The following is a 15403-nucleotide window of genomic DNA, read 5'->3' as shown; positions in this document are numbered from 1 at the left end:
AGCCAGCCTGGCAGGCCCCAGAGCGACTGGGCCCCTCCATGTGGGCGGAATGCCCCCCCCCCCCCACTACCTGCCTCACACCTTCCCTGCTGAGGTTCAGGGTCAGAGCCCACAGCCCCCAGGCTCCAGACTACCGACCACTCAGCTCTTCCTGGAAAGCTTGGGTCTGTGTGGGCGGATGGGGGGCGTTGCTTCAGAGAGGAACTGGAAGGGGGGGGGTGTTCTGTGCCTCAGTTTCCCAGTAGACGATGACTCCCTCCGGTTAATGGGCAGGTGCTGCCCCTCCCCCACGAGGGGGCTTTATCAAGATGAAATGTTTATGTTTTTCCTTTGACCGTTCCCTTTTAAGAATAGGGTTTCCTGTAGCCCAGGCTAGCCTTAACGTCCTTGTGTAGCAGGGGATCTTCCTGACTCCATCTCCACTGCTGGGATGGCAGACAGGACCCTCACTGAGGGACCCTCTGCCCTGGCATGCTATGCCCTTGGCCTGAGTGGCTCCCTCCCAGAAAGCCGTGCTCTGTGGGAAACACACCCTAAGCTCACCTCACAGACCCACTCCCGTCTTGTGGACTCAGGCGCTGGCCACCGCCCTGGGTTCCATAGGACCCAGACTCCTACATGTCCTGGTCCTTTAAAGCCCACATATTCATCCAGTGTGCTGGTGCCAAGGTCAGGGGCAACCTATGGGAGTCCGTTCTCTGCTCCCAGCTGTGTGGGCTTCAGAGATCGCACCCAGGGCACCAGGCTCGGCAGCAGGCACCTTTCCCCTTGCTTTTTAAAGATCCATCTTTATTATCTTCAATTGCACGTGTGGTGTAGATGCAGCTGCCCACAGGTTCCCTGCGGCTGGGGCGAGACTGTGAATGGCCCGTTGCGGGTGCTGCCTGCCATGCACTGAGCTCCGTGTATTGTTCTTACCCTGTGTGTCTCACCTGCTGGAGAAGGCAGGACCCTGGGCCAAGCCCACACCAGAGGCAAGCATCTCAGGCCTGGGTGCTCTCCTGGCCGGCTCCACCATAGCCACCAGCTAACCTGACCTTTCACTCTCTGTCATTCCATGTGGAATTATTTGAGCCTTGCTGGGTCAGAACCAGGGGTGTAGAAGCCAGGATGGAGCCCATGAGAGCAGCAGAGGGAAGGGGACGAGGGATCCCCCAGAGGAGACACGCAGAAGCTGTTAAGTGCCAGCTAGGCAAGAACCACTGGGCAGAGGGCTCACGGTGGGCAAAGGGACTGGGGCAGGATGGAGCCGGCATGCTGGAGCACGGGGGAGGCCTGTGTGGCTGGAGCAGGGGGGGGGAGGGGGGAGCAGAGCAGGCACTGTGGGCTGCAGGGAGGACTTGGGCCTTGGTCCTGAGGAAGAGGAAGAGGGCTGTGGGGCAGGGGTGGGAGTTCTCAGCCACACTTCAACCTTGTGTCCTGCTGACACTTTTCTGGTTTGCCGGCAGACGCCACTGAGCCACACTTCTTGTTCCTGTGCCCACATGTGTAGGATGTATTCTAGGAAAAGGTATGTCCCAGCGTCCCCAGCACCTGCTCTGACCGGAGGATGACCTTCTCTTCCAGGCCTCCAGGGAGCCTGTCTTGATGGTCCCCATTGCTCCATACGGGAGGCTGCAGGGCATTCTGGATGAGGGCCTCTGTGTGGGGGTGACGTCAACCTTCACTGGCTAGTAAATGTTTATTGCCAATGGGGCCTGGATTTGGGGTTCCCTGGAGCCTGGTGAGCAGCCACCCCATCCTGCCCCTTTCTGGGGGTCTGGACTGCAGGCGGGGAGCCTGGCAGGCCACTCTAGCCCTGGCAGCTAGCCCAGAAAGGGCTGGGTGGGCTGCAAGCAGAGTCAGCAGCACCCTGGAAGCCAAGAGGGGGAACAGGCATTGGCTTTGAACACCGCCCCCCCCCCCCCAAACCTATGGAAGACGCAATAGTGACCAGTGGGCAGGGCAGCACCACGGCAGGCCCCAGCGGAGGCCCTCCTGTCCCTGGAGCTCAGGCAGAGTGAAGGAAAGGGAGATGGTGACCACCCAGGTCCATTCAGACCTCTGTGGGCACACATCCAGAACCAGGAAGCTGGGAGGGACCTGCTGTGCGGAGGAAAGTCATCCTTCCCGTGTGCTAGGGCAGAGCTGAGGCTCCATGCATGTTTTGAGAGATAAAGCCAGGAACCCATGATTCAAAGCCAGAGAGCAAATGAATTCCAGCATTCTGGGGCCTGAGCTGTGTCCTTTGCATGTCTTGGGGTATCCCCGTTCTTTCTCAGGGAGCCCCAAATCCAGCCCAAACAGCCTTGGGGATGACCCTGCGATGGCACCTGGAGCTGCAGGGGACGCGTGCCTGTTTGGGCCCCCAGCAGGGAGTGCCTGGGCCCAGCAGCTCCTCAGGCAGGACATAGAGCTTGATTTACGGCCGCTGCGGCCTGCTGGAGCCCGCTGCTTCCTCCACAATTGCCAGGAAGCTCAGCCAGTGCTGGGCCGGGCGTCGCCAGCATTCCGGGGCCACCTAAATCATGGGGCTGTCAGGCACTGGGCAAGGATTCTGCTAGGCAGGGACTGAGCCCCATGTCACCTGGCCAGGCTGATGGGCTCCATTCTGGGCTTGAGGCTTGCGGTGACCTGCAGCACAGGACAGCCCATCCAGGACTCTCTGCTCCATTGCCCAGGAACTTGGAGTAACGGGTGTGTGGGCCCAGTGTTTACCAGAAGCTGTTGGCTTTGGGGTGGCCAGGTTTCCACTCGCTGGTGGCTGGCCACGGGAATGTGGATTGTGTCAACGCAGCTCCCCCACTGCAGGGCCAGGTCAGCAGCCTCGGCACACCCACACTGGGCACGTGTGGTCTTCCGGTCTTCTCCCTGGTTGCCTGAGTTCTATGTGTCCAGAGCAAGTCTGGACCTGTGTCATCTCATCCGTTTCTGCACACGAGCGTGCGCACACACACACCCCTCCCCTGTGGTCGGTGCATGGCTGCAAGGAAGTCTCCAGGACACTGCGCACAGGGACACACGGTGTTTATTTGCCGCAGGGTTCGGCTCACACCTTGGGGCTGGCGAAGAGCTCCCAGCCTTCCAGCTTTCCCATCTTGAACAGGGCAGCTGCGGTGCCCATGTATACACAGCCTGTAGCTGCAGTCCCGTAGTTGTGAGCTGTGGGGAAAGACGGCATCAGGCACAGGGTGTTCTAGGTGTGACCCTGGAGCCCCCCACGATGATAGGGCTGACGGAACTAGGGTTTTTCAGAGACCTATAGAGCCCAGCAGTGAGTTGTGGAAATGGGGATACCAAGGCCCGGCTACCCTGTACCAACTATTCCCCCACTCCAGGTCATGTCGGGAGGGGATGTAGTCAGCACTGGCTCCTGGCAGTTAAGACAGCCTTTCCCCATGGTTGAATTGAGGGCCAGCACGGCTTTCCCCTGGCCAGACGCCCAGGACCACAAAGAATATGAGGAGGCCTGGGGTTGAAGTCAAAGTTGGGTTGTGGGCAAACCCAGACCTTACAGGGCCCCCAGCTGGGAAGAGACGGCCGCCGGTTCCCAGTGTGCACATGCGAATGGTAGAAGAGTGGGGGGGAGGGGGGAGGCAGGCCTCGTCCCACCCTGGAGATGGCTACTGAGTGTCTGTGACACAGGGTGGCATGGGCAGGACAGCCATCCAGGAGGGCATTTAGGTAGAAGGACTGCCTGGTGCTGAAATGGCAGCAACTGCCTGTCTGGAGTAAAACAGAGGGAGGAGGCTGGAGTCATCAGGGGTCACGCACTGTGTGTGTGGGGCGACACGACGATACTCACTGCGTGCTCCCAGGGTCAGGCCTGCAGCGCAGCCCCCAAGGAAGTAGTTCAGGGGGTCATCTGGCTTCTCACGGACCTGAGCACTGACACAGGTGGCGAGGCCAAACATAGCTCCGACAGCAGCTGTAAGGGGCGGTGGGGGTTGGAGGTGGGGAAACTGCAGTGTTGAGCCAGCACCTGGCTGTCCCTGTGCAGACAAAGCTGGGTGCCACCACTCTCTGCCCTCTAAGCCAGGCCAGGGTCAGTGTCCAGGGACCCGTTGCCAGCTCACCTGCAGTGAACGTGTACCGGCCAGCCCTGGCCACTGCTTCCAGGTGGGTGTCTGCAGGGTTGAGTACGACGCTGTAGGCTGAGCCTATGGCGCCTGTGGAGGAGAAGGGCGGAGGTCTGGGAAGCTCTGCTGGGATACAGCAGGACTCAAACCCAGGCCCACCTCTTGCTGTTCCCCGACCCAGGGCCCCGTGCCGTCAACGGCACAGCTGTCACTGTGCCTCCTCCACTCCCATCAAAGGCCAGATTTTCCAAGGGGCTGGGACCTGGGCCCAATCCGGCTTGGCAGCAACCAGGCTCAAGAGAGGCTAGACCTTTCATGTGCCAGTGGCTCCGCCAAGACGCGTCTCCACACCTGGCTGGCTCCGTGCCTTCCACGCCCACCCTGCTCCCACGCTGGTCAGCTTTTCCATTCCCTACTGCCCCGTACTTCACACCATGGCTTATGTAAGAGCTGAGGCCAGGGTGGGTGCTGAGCCAGGAGCCCAGGTCTGGGTGGACGGCAGGGCAGCCCCAGTTACTATCCACATCTCCCTGGAGCAGCTGCTACGGGTTTCCTACTACACGGAAACTGATGACAAGGGCTATCGCCGCTCCTGGCTGGCTGGCTGGATTCTGCCGTTACTTCCTTTCACAGATGGCGAAGCGGCCCCAGAGAAGCAAAGCCACCAGTCTGGCACAGCTGGCCACGGGACAGTGGGTGTTGCCTCTCAGCCATCCTCCAGCCCCAGGGGGTGTGCCACTCATGCCTTTCCTGGTGAGGTCTGGGAGTTCCGAGCTGAACACTGAGAGTTTACAGACTGAGGCCTCCAGCTGGGCTGAAGAACGGGTCTGGATACAGGGACCCTGAGTGACTTCACTGACCATGCCTTATGAGCCAGGGGTCCTAAGACCCATTCCCAGACTGACTGCCTCCCACCTCTAGCTGCTGCCACTGCGGTGACTGTCCCACGGCTCAGAACAGGCATAGCCTTGGAGCCACCGGCAGCATGGGAGCCTCCAGGACCAGCTGTGCCCACCAGCCACCATCCCTATGGGGGCTATGCTGCCAAGGCAGGAATTCATTCATTCACCCACTCACTGAGGGCCTCATTCATTCATGAGTTCCCCAAGTTGTGAGACCCCATTGGGAAGGTAGGCTCACTGCCCTCCTGCAATGAACTCTGAGGGGAGCCAGACAGGAAACCAGTCCCCCCCAGGGGAATGAGAAGCCTGGGGACAAAGAAGGCATACAGGGACGATTGCTCAAGCAGATACAACTTCCCACCTCCTCCCGCACTGGCTCCCCAGCAATGCTTCTGGCAAGGGCCAGATTAGCTCAGCATCCACCTCAGACACTCCAGCCCTACCCCACGCTGCACGCGCTCATCCTCTGGCTCCAATGCCAACGTTCCGTCAGTTTTCAAAGCCCCCAAATCCATGGCCATGTAGTGGTGGCACATCCCTTTAATCCCAGCAGAGGCAGGCGGATCTCTGTGAGTTCGAGAACAGCCTGGTCTACAGAGCGAGTTCCAGGACAGGCTCCAAAGCTACAGAGAAACCCTGTCTCGAAAAAAAAAAAATTAAAACAAACAAAAATTCTCCCACTCATCTGACCCCACAGCACTTGCCTGGAGGGAGCAAAGCCTTGGGGAGGACTCATGAATGAGGCCTGTATACACACTGCGAGAGCATGAGTGACTGAGGCCTTGTGGGTGCAGTGAGAGTCACCCCAAAAAGATGTCTGACATTCCTAACAAGTGTGCCCCATCAGGAATCTTACAGTCCTCATGGTGGTTCACGCTTTTAATCTCATAACTCAGGAGGCAGAGGCAGGAGGATTTCTTTGAGTTCCAGGCCAGCCAGTGCTACGGAGGAAGATCTTGTCTCAAAATAAGAGTAAACAAATATCTCCCGTGGTGGCGCTCGCCTTTGGTCCTAGAGCTCGAGCGGCAGGGACAGACAGTTCTCTGAGTCCGAGGTCAGCCTGGGATAGACGATGGGACCCTGCCTGAAATACCTCAAAACAGACACAAAAAATAACAACAACAAAACATTTCCCAGAGATTAAGCCAGGGTGTAGCCCTGTCATCCAGGCACTTCGGAGGCTGAAGCCGGAGGATCAAGAGGATCAGGGGTTCAGGGCCACCCTCGGCTACACAGAGACTCTGCGGTCTAGTATCTTCAAAACCTCGAATGGTCTGATCACTCCATGACCCTAAAAAGATCTTCACATTTTCTCCGGGCTCCGCGATAATGGCTTATGGCCCCTTGAAATCCTAGGGGCAGCGCGCAAATAGGTCTACACCTCTCAGAATCCTCAAGCTCCTGCACCTTCCGACCCCGCACCGCGGCCCCCCTGACCTCCGCGTGCCCTCCGCTCTAGGGGCCCGCGCTCACCGATGAGGCCGCCGAACGCAGTGGTGATGTAGGTCTTGCGGTGACACTGGGTGCCGTCGGGGATCTCATCGTAGGCCCGGAGAAGCCGCTGGGCCATGGCTGCGCCGGGCCGTGCGCACTCCGTAGACCTTCCCGCGTCAAGGGCAGCCGGCCGGGCCAACTCTCGCGAGGCTTCCAGCGCGCAACTTTATTGAGCGTCCCGGACGTGGACTCTGCTTGTTCGCATGCGCGCGGAGCGGGCTGGGCGTGGACGGCTCCGTTTCACGCCGTAGGAACGGTGTCGTGCGCGTCCCCACGAGCGAATCTGGGTAGGGACACCCGTGACTTCATTCTTGGAAAGGTAAACTGAGGAGCACCGCTGTCAACCAAGGAAAATGCAGCCTGTCCTAGCAAAGACGGCGTTCCTAGCGGAGAGAATGTCGATGCCATTGACAACCCGCCATCCAAGAGATTGACAGGTTGCCAGATCAATTGCAGTACAGCGATTGCGGTGTAAGGCGGGTCAATAGGCGAGATTGACAGCGGATACACCAATCGTAATGCAGGTTTTACAGAGCACAGCGCTTCGGCCAATCGGGGACCCGGGATGTGTGTAGGGTGTGGCTATTCGCATTCTCAATTAGAACCGCGTGCGACTATTTGGGGGCGTGTCCTATTTGGGCGGGGACTATCGGCATAGGGACCAATCGTAAGTCGAGGAGGATGTAATTGACGGATCTCAAGGCCTTCTCTGCGCTGGTTCAAGATCGCCCTGAGCAGCCGGGCGGTGGTGGCGCACGCCTTTAATCCCAGCACTTGGGAGGCAGAGGCAGGCGGATCTCTGTGAGTTCGAGGCCAGCCTGGTCTACAAGAGCTAGTTCCAGGACAGGAACCAAAAGCTACGGAGAAACCCTGTCTCGAAAAATCAAAAAAAAAAAAAAAAAAAAAAAAAAAAAAAAAAAAAAGATCGCCCTGAGCTCGGAGGCGAAGGCAAACGGAAGCGACTCTGAAAGAGACTTGAGTGGCACCTAAAGGGCGTGACCTGCCTTAGCCCTGCCCCCTCAGAACCGTGGCCAATAGCGAGAGTCCAAGAGGAAGGCGCACGGCTTTTCCCAGGGGGCGGGGCCTTCCCTGCGCGCTGGGCGGAGCCTCGCGGGGCGGGGCGGAGCCTGTGCGGCGGCCCCGGGACCATGTCTGCGCCGCCCGCGCTGCAGATCCGGGAGGCGAACGCGCACCTGGCGGCCGTGCACCGGCGCGCGGCGGAGCTGGAGACGCGGCTGCTGGCGGCGGAGCGCACGGTCCGCGCGCAGGCCGAGCGCCTGGCCCACCACGACCAGCAGCTGCGCGCCGCCCTGGACGAGCTGGGCCGCGTCAAGGACCGGTGAGGCCCCGGGGGAGGCGCGGCCGGCGGACTTCCCGGAGGAGGCGGGCGGCAAGGGCTGGGAACCAGGAGCCAAAATCTCCAGAGCTCTACGTGTCTGGCATCGCGGCACTGAGGAGGCTGAGGCCGGCGGATCAGGAGTTAGGAGTACCGCCTAGGCTGTATGAGTGTCTCAGACTGCTCAAACGGGGCCAGCTGTCCCGCAAGGCCTGGTCCCCTGGTACTGCCCGCCCTGGGGGCCCGTCTGAGGATCGGAGGAGGTATGAAGTGAAGAGCATGTCCCAAGGGCTGCTGGGTAGGAGCCTATCGGTAGGTGCACAGCGCACCCGAGGACCGCGATGTCAGAACCCATATACAATAGTCAGAGCTGTGGCAACCATTTTGGGCCACAAGGAAGTTCTATTGAAGGAGCCACAAAACTGGCATTGTTTTGTTTTTGGCCTGGAAGGCACTGTGTAGCCAGGATACCCTTCAACTCCTGATCCCCTGGAGTGCTGGGATGATGGTGTGCTAGGGATAGAATCCTGACTCCAGGCATGCTGTGGAGTTGGAGTACTTTACCAATGCTGTGGAGTTGGCTTTGTGGGTAAGGGCACTCACTTGCCATTAAGAATGGGAGGCAGAGGCAGGAGGATCTCTGTGAGTTCCAGGCCAGCCTGGTCTACAGTGTGAGTTCCAGGCCAGCCAGGACTACACAGAAAAACCCTGTCTTCTCGATAAACAAAGCAAGACAAAAAGAAAGATAAAGAATTTTATCCTATGGGGTAGAAGAAGTGAACCAACTCTTACAAGCTGTACCCCAACTTACATGTGGGCATTTGGGCACACATACAAGCATGCAAATAAAGAGGCAGTGGAGGTAGGCAGAGCCTCTGTACCCCAGTAGTAACTACCTCCTTTGGCCCCCTCACCAGGGAGATTTCCGCCCTCCGGGAGCAGCTGCTGAACTCGGAGGCCACTGTCCACAGTCTGCAGGCTGCAGTGGACCAGAGGGACCAGTTGATCCAGCAGCTGCAGCCCCAGGCTGATCTGCTGCAAGACATCGCTCGCCCGTCGACCACCCCTGGCTGCGCTGCTGGCCGCCCTGGAGGAGGCTGAGCGACTGGGCCCCTCGCCAGCCAGCAGCCAGGGCCAGCTGCTTCCGGATGGGCCCGGCCCACCCCTGGGCAACAGCACTGGGGAGGGCCAGGATGACCTGCAGCCTGCCGTCTTTGGGACCACAGTGTGAGCTGCCCTGGCGGATCTGATCTCAGAATGTGTGGCCAAAGCCCAGAGCCCCAGATGTCACCAGTGTCCCTGAAGGGTCCTGGGATATTATTGGGATCTCATAAACACTGGAACAAGTGAAAAGCCAAGATCCCATTTAAAACAGTTCCACCTCCCTCCCCCAGCGCTTGGGGCATCTGCTACATTCAGTTGATTTTAAATAATTCAAAAATAAACAAAGGCTGAGGCAGTGGCTCAGTGGTGGAGCCCCTGCCCAGCATGCAGACATGCTGGCAAACTGACGGAGAGGACACCTGCCATCCCAGCACCAGTGAATTAACGGCAGCTTGACTCCGAGGCCGTGCTGCTTCCTGTTGGGAGACACGGTTCCACATAGCCCAGGCTGGCCCCTAACTTGCTGAGGGTGACCTTGAGCCCTGCTGGGATGACAGGCACCCAATGCCTGGCACCCAACACCAGGCCCTATCTTGTTTTTTTTTTTTTTTTTTTTGCTGTGAGATGGGGTCTCCCTCCACAGCCCAGACTTCTCTGGAACCCAGAGTCCTCCCAAGTGCTTTGAATACAAGTGTAAGTCACATGCCCAGGTGACATGAGTCCTGACCCATCACCACTCTTCCTGAGGCAGAATCTCCTCTTTATTTCATGCTCTGTTGCTTCTGTGTAGGAAGACAAATCATGAATCCAGGATCCATTTCCCTTGCCTCCATTCCCTCTTTGACACCACAGTCCAAGCCTCAGCCTTCTCCCATGACACTCAGGTTTCTCTCCAATGTCCCCTTTCAGAGGGGCCTTCTGACCAGCGTCCCTGTAGTAATTACTACAGCCTGGTTGCTGCCCTCCACTGTGATTGCTTCTTTTGCTTTTTAAAGGCAGTTTTGTGTAGCCCAGGCTGGCCTCTGCCCTTTTATGTAGCCGGGGCTGCCTTTGAACTTCTATCTTCATTAGTGCCTGCCACAGCTGATGAGGCCCCCAACAGCCAGGAGCCTCCTGGACATCTGATGAGCCCTTGCCCTGTTCCCAGGGACAATGGTGTTTTTGTAGCAAGTCTTCTTTTGATACCCTGAGAGGATCTATTTTGTAACTCTGGTTTTGGTGCTGTCCCGGGGCCTGCGATGGTGAGGGTGTGTTGTCTTCGTCAGAGCAGCAGAAGAGTCCTCACACGCCCCTGCAGCCAGCCTGCAACCAGCACTTGGTCTGTTCAATTTCATGGTCCTGGTGCTCAGGGAATTGTCCTGGAGCAGCCAAGTGTGTGTGTGTGTGTGTGTGTGTGGAGGGGGGGGAGGGATAGGGGCTGCTCCATCCAGCTGGTCTCTGAATCCTACATGGTGCTGACTTCCTGCCTGGGACCCTCAATAGAGGAAACAGAGGGGAAAGGGGAGTTGTTTGTACAGGGGAGACGCACCAGAATAAACCAGTTATTTCTAAGCCTGGGCTGTCCTTCTTGTGGGGGCTGGGGTTGGAGTCAGGAGCCCTCAACTCTGCACAGGCTGAGACAGCTGAGGAAATTCAGACCAAAGGGAAGGGAAACTGCTCTGTGCACCAAAGCAACTTTGAATTTAGGGGACAAGGGTTGGTTTATCACCCATGCCCCACCTTCCACTCCCCAGCCTGTGACTATCCAGGTGGGGGAAGGGGGCTGGGGGAGTGTTTGTAATGCTGAGATTTACCTCCTAGCCTTGCATCTTTTTTTTTTTTTTTTAAGGTCCCCACGCTCCCAATTTACTCAGGAGATCTTGTCTGTTTCTACTTCCCATGTAGATTAGACCTATGCGTGTCTCTCTTAGGGTCCTCATTGTTGTCTGGGTTCTCTGGGATTGTGATTTGTGGCCAGCCTTGCATCTTAAGACTCAGAATTGCTTGGGCTGTAGCTCAGTGGCAGGGCTAACTTGCCATGGGTTGGGACCCCGGTTTCTATCCCAGCACTGTGAAAAGGAACGTTCCCAGCAATTCTTGATTATATTTTACATTTCTCTATAGAAAAGCAATGGTGCCTGAGGGGTGACTTACCAACATTTGCTTGGCATGCCAAGGCTCTGGGTTTCATCCCCAGCACCAAAAACTGAAAACAATGAGCTAGTTTTCTGATACTCGCCAATGTTTGGAGTACAACAGGCCATCCATTTGGATAGCAAAATGTCACTTCAGTTTCTCATTAACTCAATCACAACACTGGTTGGCTTGCAAACTCATGGACAATGTTTCTTTTGATTTTGAGGCAGCCTCACATAGCCTGGAACTCCTGTCCCTCCATTTCCTGCACGCTGAGATTAATTATACTTGTGTACCACCAGGCCCCGTTTTTTTTTTTTTTTTAAGACAAAGGTTTCAGTCTGTAGCCCAACCTGGCTTCAGACTTTCAGCTCTGTCCCCACCTCAAGTCTTCCAAATAGCTGGGGTACCCCTGAAGTCCAGAGTGAGACAGCTTGTGTGTCCCAAGTCTCCAGCCAGGCTTGAAGCTACTGTGGCCCCAGGGGTGGACAGGGGTCTGGGAGTCAGTCACAGTGCCTGCCCTTCTTGGCAAGCTAATGTATCTGGCGCAGAAAGAGTTACAGTCGGGCCCCTCCCTGTCCCCAGAGCCGTCTGTATTGCCTAGCAACAGCTGTGCCAGGCAGGACGCACAGACCTCCCTGGAGCTCCACCGGCCAGACCCTGACACAGGCAAGCCAAGTGAGTGGTTGGGGTGATCTTGGGCTGTGTGGTATTAGCAGCTCTGTCAGGCCAGCCGAGTACAGAAACCCATTGCAAGTTCTTGTCTCTGCAGTGTTCATTTGTGCTCATAATGGATACCGTGAATGCCACCATAGAAAGGATGAGAGCCCAGTGTCTATCCCGAGGGGCCTCGGGCATCCAGGGCCTGGCCAGGTGAGCCCTCATACCCAGTATTCTCAGCACCTTCTGGCCCGGCGGTTCCCATCAATGGAATCCAACTTGATATCTTGCTCCCCAGGTTTTTCCGCCGCCTGGACAAGGATGGCAGCCGGTCCCTGGATGCAGAGGAGCTGAGGCAGAGCCTGGGTCAGCTGGGGCTGGATGTGGGGGAGGCAGAGGCAGAGGCACTGTGCAAGCGCTGGGACCGTGATGGCAGTGGGACGCTGGACCTGGAGGAGTTCCTGCGGGCATTACAGGTGAGGCTGGCCTCAGACACTGTGAGGGGTGCCAGTGAGAGTGGCCAGCCCCAGCACCCCTCAGTCACTGTCCCCTTCTACAGCCCCCTATGTCCAAGGCCCGAGAAGCCGTCATTGCAGCTGCCTTTGCCAAGCTGGACCAGACAGGGGATGGTGTGGTGACTGTGGACGACCTGCGAGGGGTGTACTCTGGCCACGCTCACCCCAAGGTGCGCAGTGGAGAGTGGACAGAGGATGAGGCCCTCCATCAATTCCTTGACAATTTTGACACATTTGAGAAGAATGGGCAGGTGTGTTCACCTGGTACCTTCCACAGGGCAGCTTCCCTGGCCTGGGTCCCACTCATAGCCCTCCCCCCTCATAGCCTGTCGTCTCCCCCCCCCATAGGTCACACTGGCCGAGTTCCAAGACTACTACAGGGGACTCAGCGCTTCAGTGGACACTGATTCAGAGTTCGTGGCCATGGTGAGCAATGCCTGGCGCCTCTGATGTTGTAGCTCTCAGCTGCCTGACAACTGCCCTTAGCCTAGTCCCCTGACACATCTGCTACTGTTACCACTGTCCTGGGGCCCCAACTAGACACAGGGAGGGGAATATGTGAGAATGGGAGGCTGAAGAACCGGCTGGACCAGGTCTTTGGCAGGGCCACCCGCAGGCCTGGCTGGATTGAGCACTGACCCCATCAGGGCCCCCCTTGGCCACACCCAGCTTGTCTAGCTGCCAGGTGCACGGGAGGTCGGGGTTTTAGTTAAAAGTTTTAATGCAGTTCTCAAATACATTTCATATGACAATCTTACATAAATGTTCCAAAACACATGGGCGACGTCTGGAGTCACTTGTCACTGACTGGCTAAGGCTGGAAGCAGTGTGACTGACCCATCTGCCAGGCAGCCTCTGGTATCCTTGCTGGCTCCCCGGGTGTGGCCCGGGCAGAGATGGAACCACACAGTCTATGGTGGGGGTGTCACCTTCTGCCTGAGGACAGGCCCTTTGCCTTTCAGAGGCCCTAGATGGTCAATCCCTCAGGGCCATGCTGCTTAGGGAGGCCCAGGTGGTGCAGGTGAACAAGAGCACAGGAACCCTCCTGGGCCAGCGTTGTCCAGACAGGCGTTCTCAGGCCCAGACCTAGGGAGTCGCTGTCGGGGCCGGACGCTTCCCACAGGGACATCAAGTCAGCTCAGCCAAAGAGCAGCTTCACCCAGGTCCTCGGAAGCCAGGCCATCAGAAATGAAAGAGGCATCAGCCATGTGAACCTGGCAGAGTGGGAAGCTGAGCAGACAGCAGGTTGCTCTCAATAGAACGCTGAGCTCAGAGTTTGAACTGTTGCTGCCCAGGGAGGGAGAGCTGGTCACCACGAGGCTGGGTGACCAGGCCGGGTCTGAGAGCCAGCGGAAGCTGTGACAAGTGTCAATGTGCCTTTTCGATCGGAGGAGGGCAGGGATCGTTCTTTCTGCTCATCAATATGATGAGGTTTGAGTCCCAAGCCGCATCCTGGCATCCCCGTCTGCTGCAGAGGGGACACGCGGATCCAGCCTGCGGCCACCCCAGCAATAGACACCACCATGACGCGGCCTGCAGGGAGGGACGGGCAGCGGACAGACGACAAAGCAGCAGCCTGGCGCAGTGGCTCCGCTGCTATGTGCTCCCAGGAGTCTGGCCATCTCCTTCATCACCTGCGCCTGTGGGAAGAGTGGGTCCCTCAGCCCCAGCACAGCCACTGTGGCCAGCTGGAGTCCCTCCCACAGGCCCCGTGTTGCTCACCGGCTCCTGAGGGAGTGACCCCTGAGGGAGTTAGCACTGCATCCTCATCACTGTCTTCCTCCTCGGTGGCCCGTGTGGCCCCTGGCTCAGGTGCGGGAGCCTTGGCCTCCTGTTCCTGCTCAGCCCGGCTACGCAGTGCCAGGATGCGGTGGTGCAGGGCTGCATACAGCTGGCCAGTGTCCTTGGAGCTGGCCTGGGGAGACAGTGTGTGAGGTGGCAGTGTGTGTGGTAGCCAGGCTGGGCAGCATCCACACATGTAGACCCTGGCTTGCCGCTGGGCCACACTGGCCTGATCAGCTGACTTCTCTGACAAGGGACTACAAGTGCTGGAAGGCCCTGGAGAGTCAGGCTGGACAATGAGGTCAGAGTGGGGTCTGTCATCCCTGCACATGTGTAGTAGAGGGGACAGCATGGTGTGCACACAGCTATCGGGAACTGCCCAGGGAGGAGGTTTGTGTCCTTGCTTTGTGACATTAGGACAGTGACCAGCACTGAGCCAGTGTTCCACGCCAGCCTTCCCCTGAGCTCACCGAGATCAGAAAGACCTTGACGCCCTGGTCCTCGGCGTCCGTGGCTGTGATGCGGATGCTCTTTTCGCTGGCCTTGTCCATCTGCATCTGTGCCCACAGCTTCGTGTTCAGGATGAGCCGTAGGCTGCCCTGGGTCCGCATCACTGCAGTAAGGAGGCCACTTAGCTTCACACATGCCCCGACCTGCAGCCCACCTCCAGAAGACCAGAGGAGCCATGCCCTTGCAGGTCTAGAACAGGGCAGGCATGCTCTCACAGAGCCCTCCTGAGATGGAGACCACCTGCTCCCACCTCAAGCCCAAGCCCACCACGTGTGTGAGGCGGATCCCAACTCTCCCCACCCAGTCAGGCTTATGAGTCCCATCCTCCCTTTCCCCCAAGGCCAGGAGCTCATCTGAGGCTCCAGGAACAAGCATCATACAGGTAGTTCCTGGCTTGCTACCTGTTATGGGGGGGGGGGGGGGAAACTAGGGCTGGAGATGGCTCGGTAGTTAAGAGTACTGACTGTGTTGGGCAGTAGTGGGCCAAGTCTTTAATTCCAGCACTCAGGAGGCTGAGGCAGGTGGATCTCTGTGAGTTCCAGCCTGGTCTACAAGAGTGAGTTCCAGGACAGGCTCAAAAAAAAAAAAACACCAAGTGCTCTCCCAAAGAAACAGGGTTCGATTTCCACATGGTGGCTCACAACTGTCTGTAGTTCCAGTTCCAGGGGGACCCAACACCCATGGCAAAACACATGAAATAAATTTTAAAAACAAAACAAACACAAAAAGAACAACAAGTCCCCACTACCCCATATGCACAGGGTCACAGGTCACTGCCTAGAGCAGTACTATAAATGCTTCCACCAACTTTTGTGTTTTTGTTTTGGGCTTGGCCTTGAACTCACAGCAGTCCTCTTGCCTCACCTCCCAATTCTGGGCTTAAGTTGACTTTTCAAGGGAACGTAACCAAATGGGACAGGAGTTCCC

The 15403-nt window shown here is 57.6% G+C and overlaps 4 protein-coding genes across 6 annotated transcripts in view; 2 read left to right on the top strand and 2 right to left on the bottom strand.

The window, feature by feature from the left end:
• Window positions 1–2989: 2989 nt before the first annotated feature.
• Window positions 2990–6619, bottom strand: Ndufa11 (NADH:ubiquinone oxidoreductase subunit A11). Its single transcript, XM_041669559.1, has 4 exons — window positions 6434–6619; window positions 4056–4148; window positions 3785–3907; window positions 2990–3141 (listed from the first exon to the last, which is right to left on the bottom strand). Exons 1-4 carry the CDS (start codon window positions 6528–6530, stop codon window positions 3029–3031), a joined length of 426 nt encoding a protein of 141 aa, XP_041525493.1. The 5' UTR covers window positions 6531–6619; the 3' UTR covers window positions 2990–3028.
• Window positions 6620–7379: 760 nt separating this feature from the next.
• Vmac (vimentin type intermediate filament associated coiled-coil protein) lies at window positions 7380–10280 on the top strand. The gene is given in 3 exon segments (XM_041669558.1): window positions 7380–7793; window positions 8708–8843; window positions 8845–10280. Coding segments are annotated over 3 exon segments (504 nt in total). The 5' UTR covers window positions 7380–7602; the 3' UTR covers window positions 9022–10280.
• A 1397-nt stretch (window positions 10281–11677) lies between these two features.
• On the top strand, window positions 11678–12946 carry Caps (calcyphosine). Its single transcript, XM_041669626.1, has 5 exons — window positions 11678–11687; window positions 11782–11882; window positions 11968–12145; window positions 12229–12435; window positions 12533–12946. Exons 2-5 carry the CDS (start codon window positions 11800–11802, stop codon window positions 12632–12634), a joined length of 570 nt encoding a protein of 189 aa, XP_041525560.1. The 5' UTR covers window positions 11678–11687; window positions 11782–11799; the 3' UTR covers window positions 12635–12946.
• The window catches only part of Ranbp3 (RAN binding protein 3), a 49977-nt gene continuing 47483 nt past the window's right edge, over window positions 12910–15403 (bottom strand). The window contains exons 14-16 of one of the 3 annotated variants that reach the window (XM_041669624.1): window positions 14437–14579; window positions 13907–14099; window positions 12910–13824 (exon numbers count right to left, since the gene is read on the bottom strand). In XM_041669624.1, the coding sequence (XP_041525558.1) occupies window positions 13781–13824; window positions 13907–14099; window positions 14437–14579 (380 nt within the window). In that variant the 3' untranslated portion in view covers window positions 12910–13780. The remainder of the gene's footprint in view (window positions 13825–13906; window positions 14100–14436; window positions 14580–15403) is intronic. The other 2 variants (XM_041669623.1, XM_041669625.1) reach the window with 2 other exon arrangements.

This window comes from Microtus oregoni, unplaced genomic scaffold, assembly GCF_018167655.1.
Source record: "Microtus oregoni isolate MIOR12 unplaced genomic scaffold, Mior012 000019F_ref0000042, whole genome shotgun sequence".
NCBI classification, from domain to species: domain Eukaryota; kingdom Metazoa; phylum Chordata; class Mammalia; order Rodentia; family Cricetidae; genus Microtus; species Microtus oregoni.
This window is presented reverse-complemented; position numbering and strand designations above follow the sequence as displayed.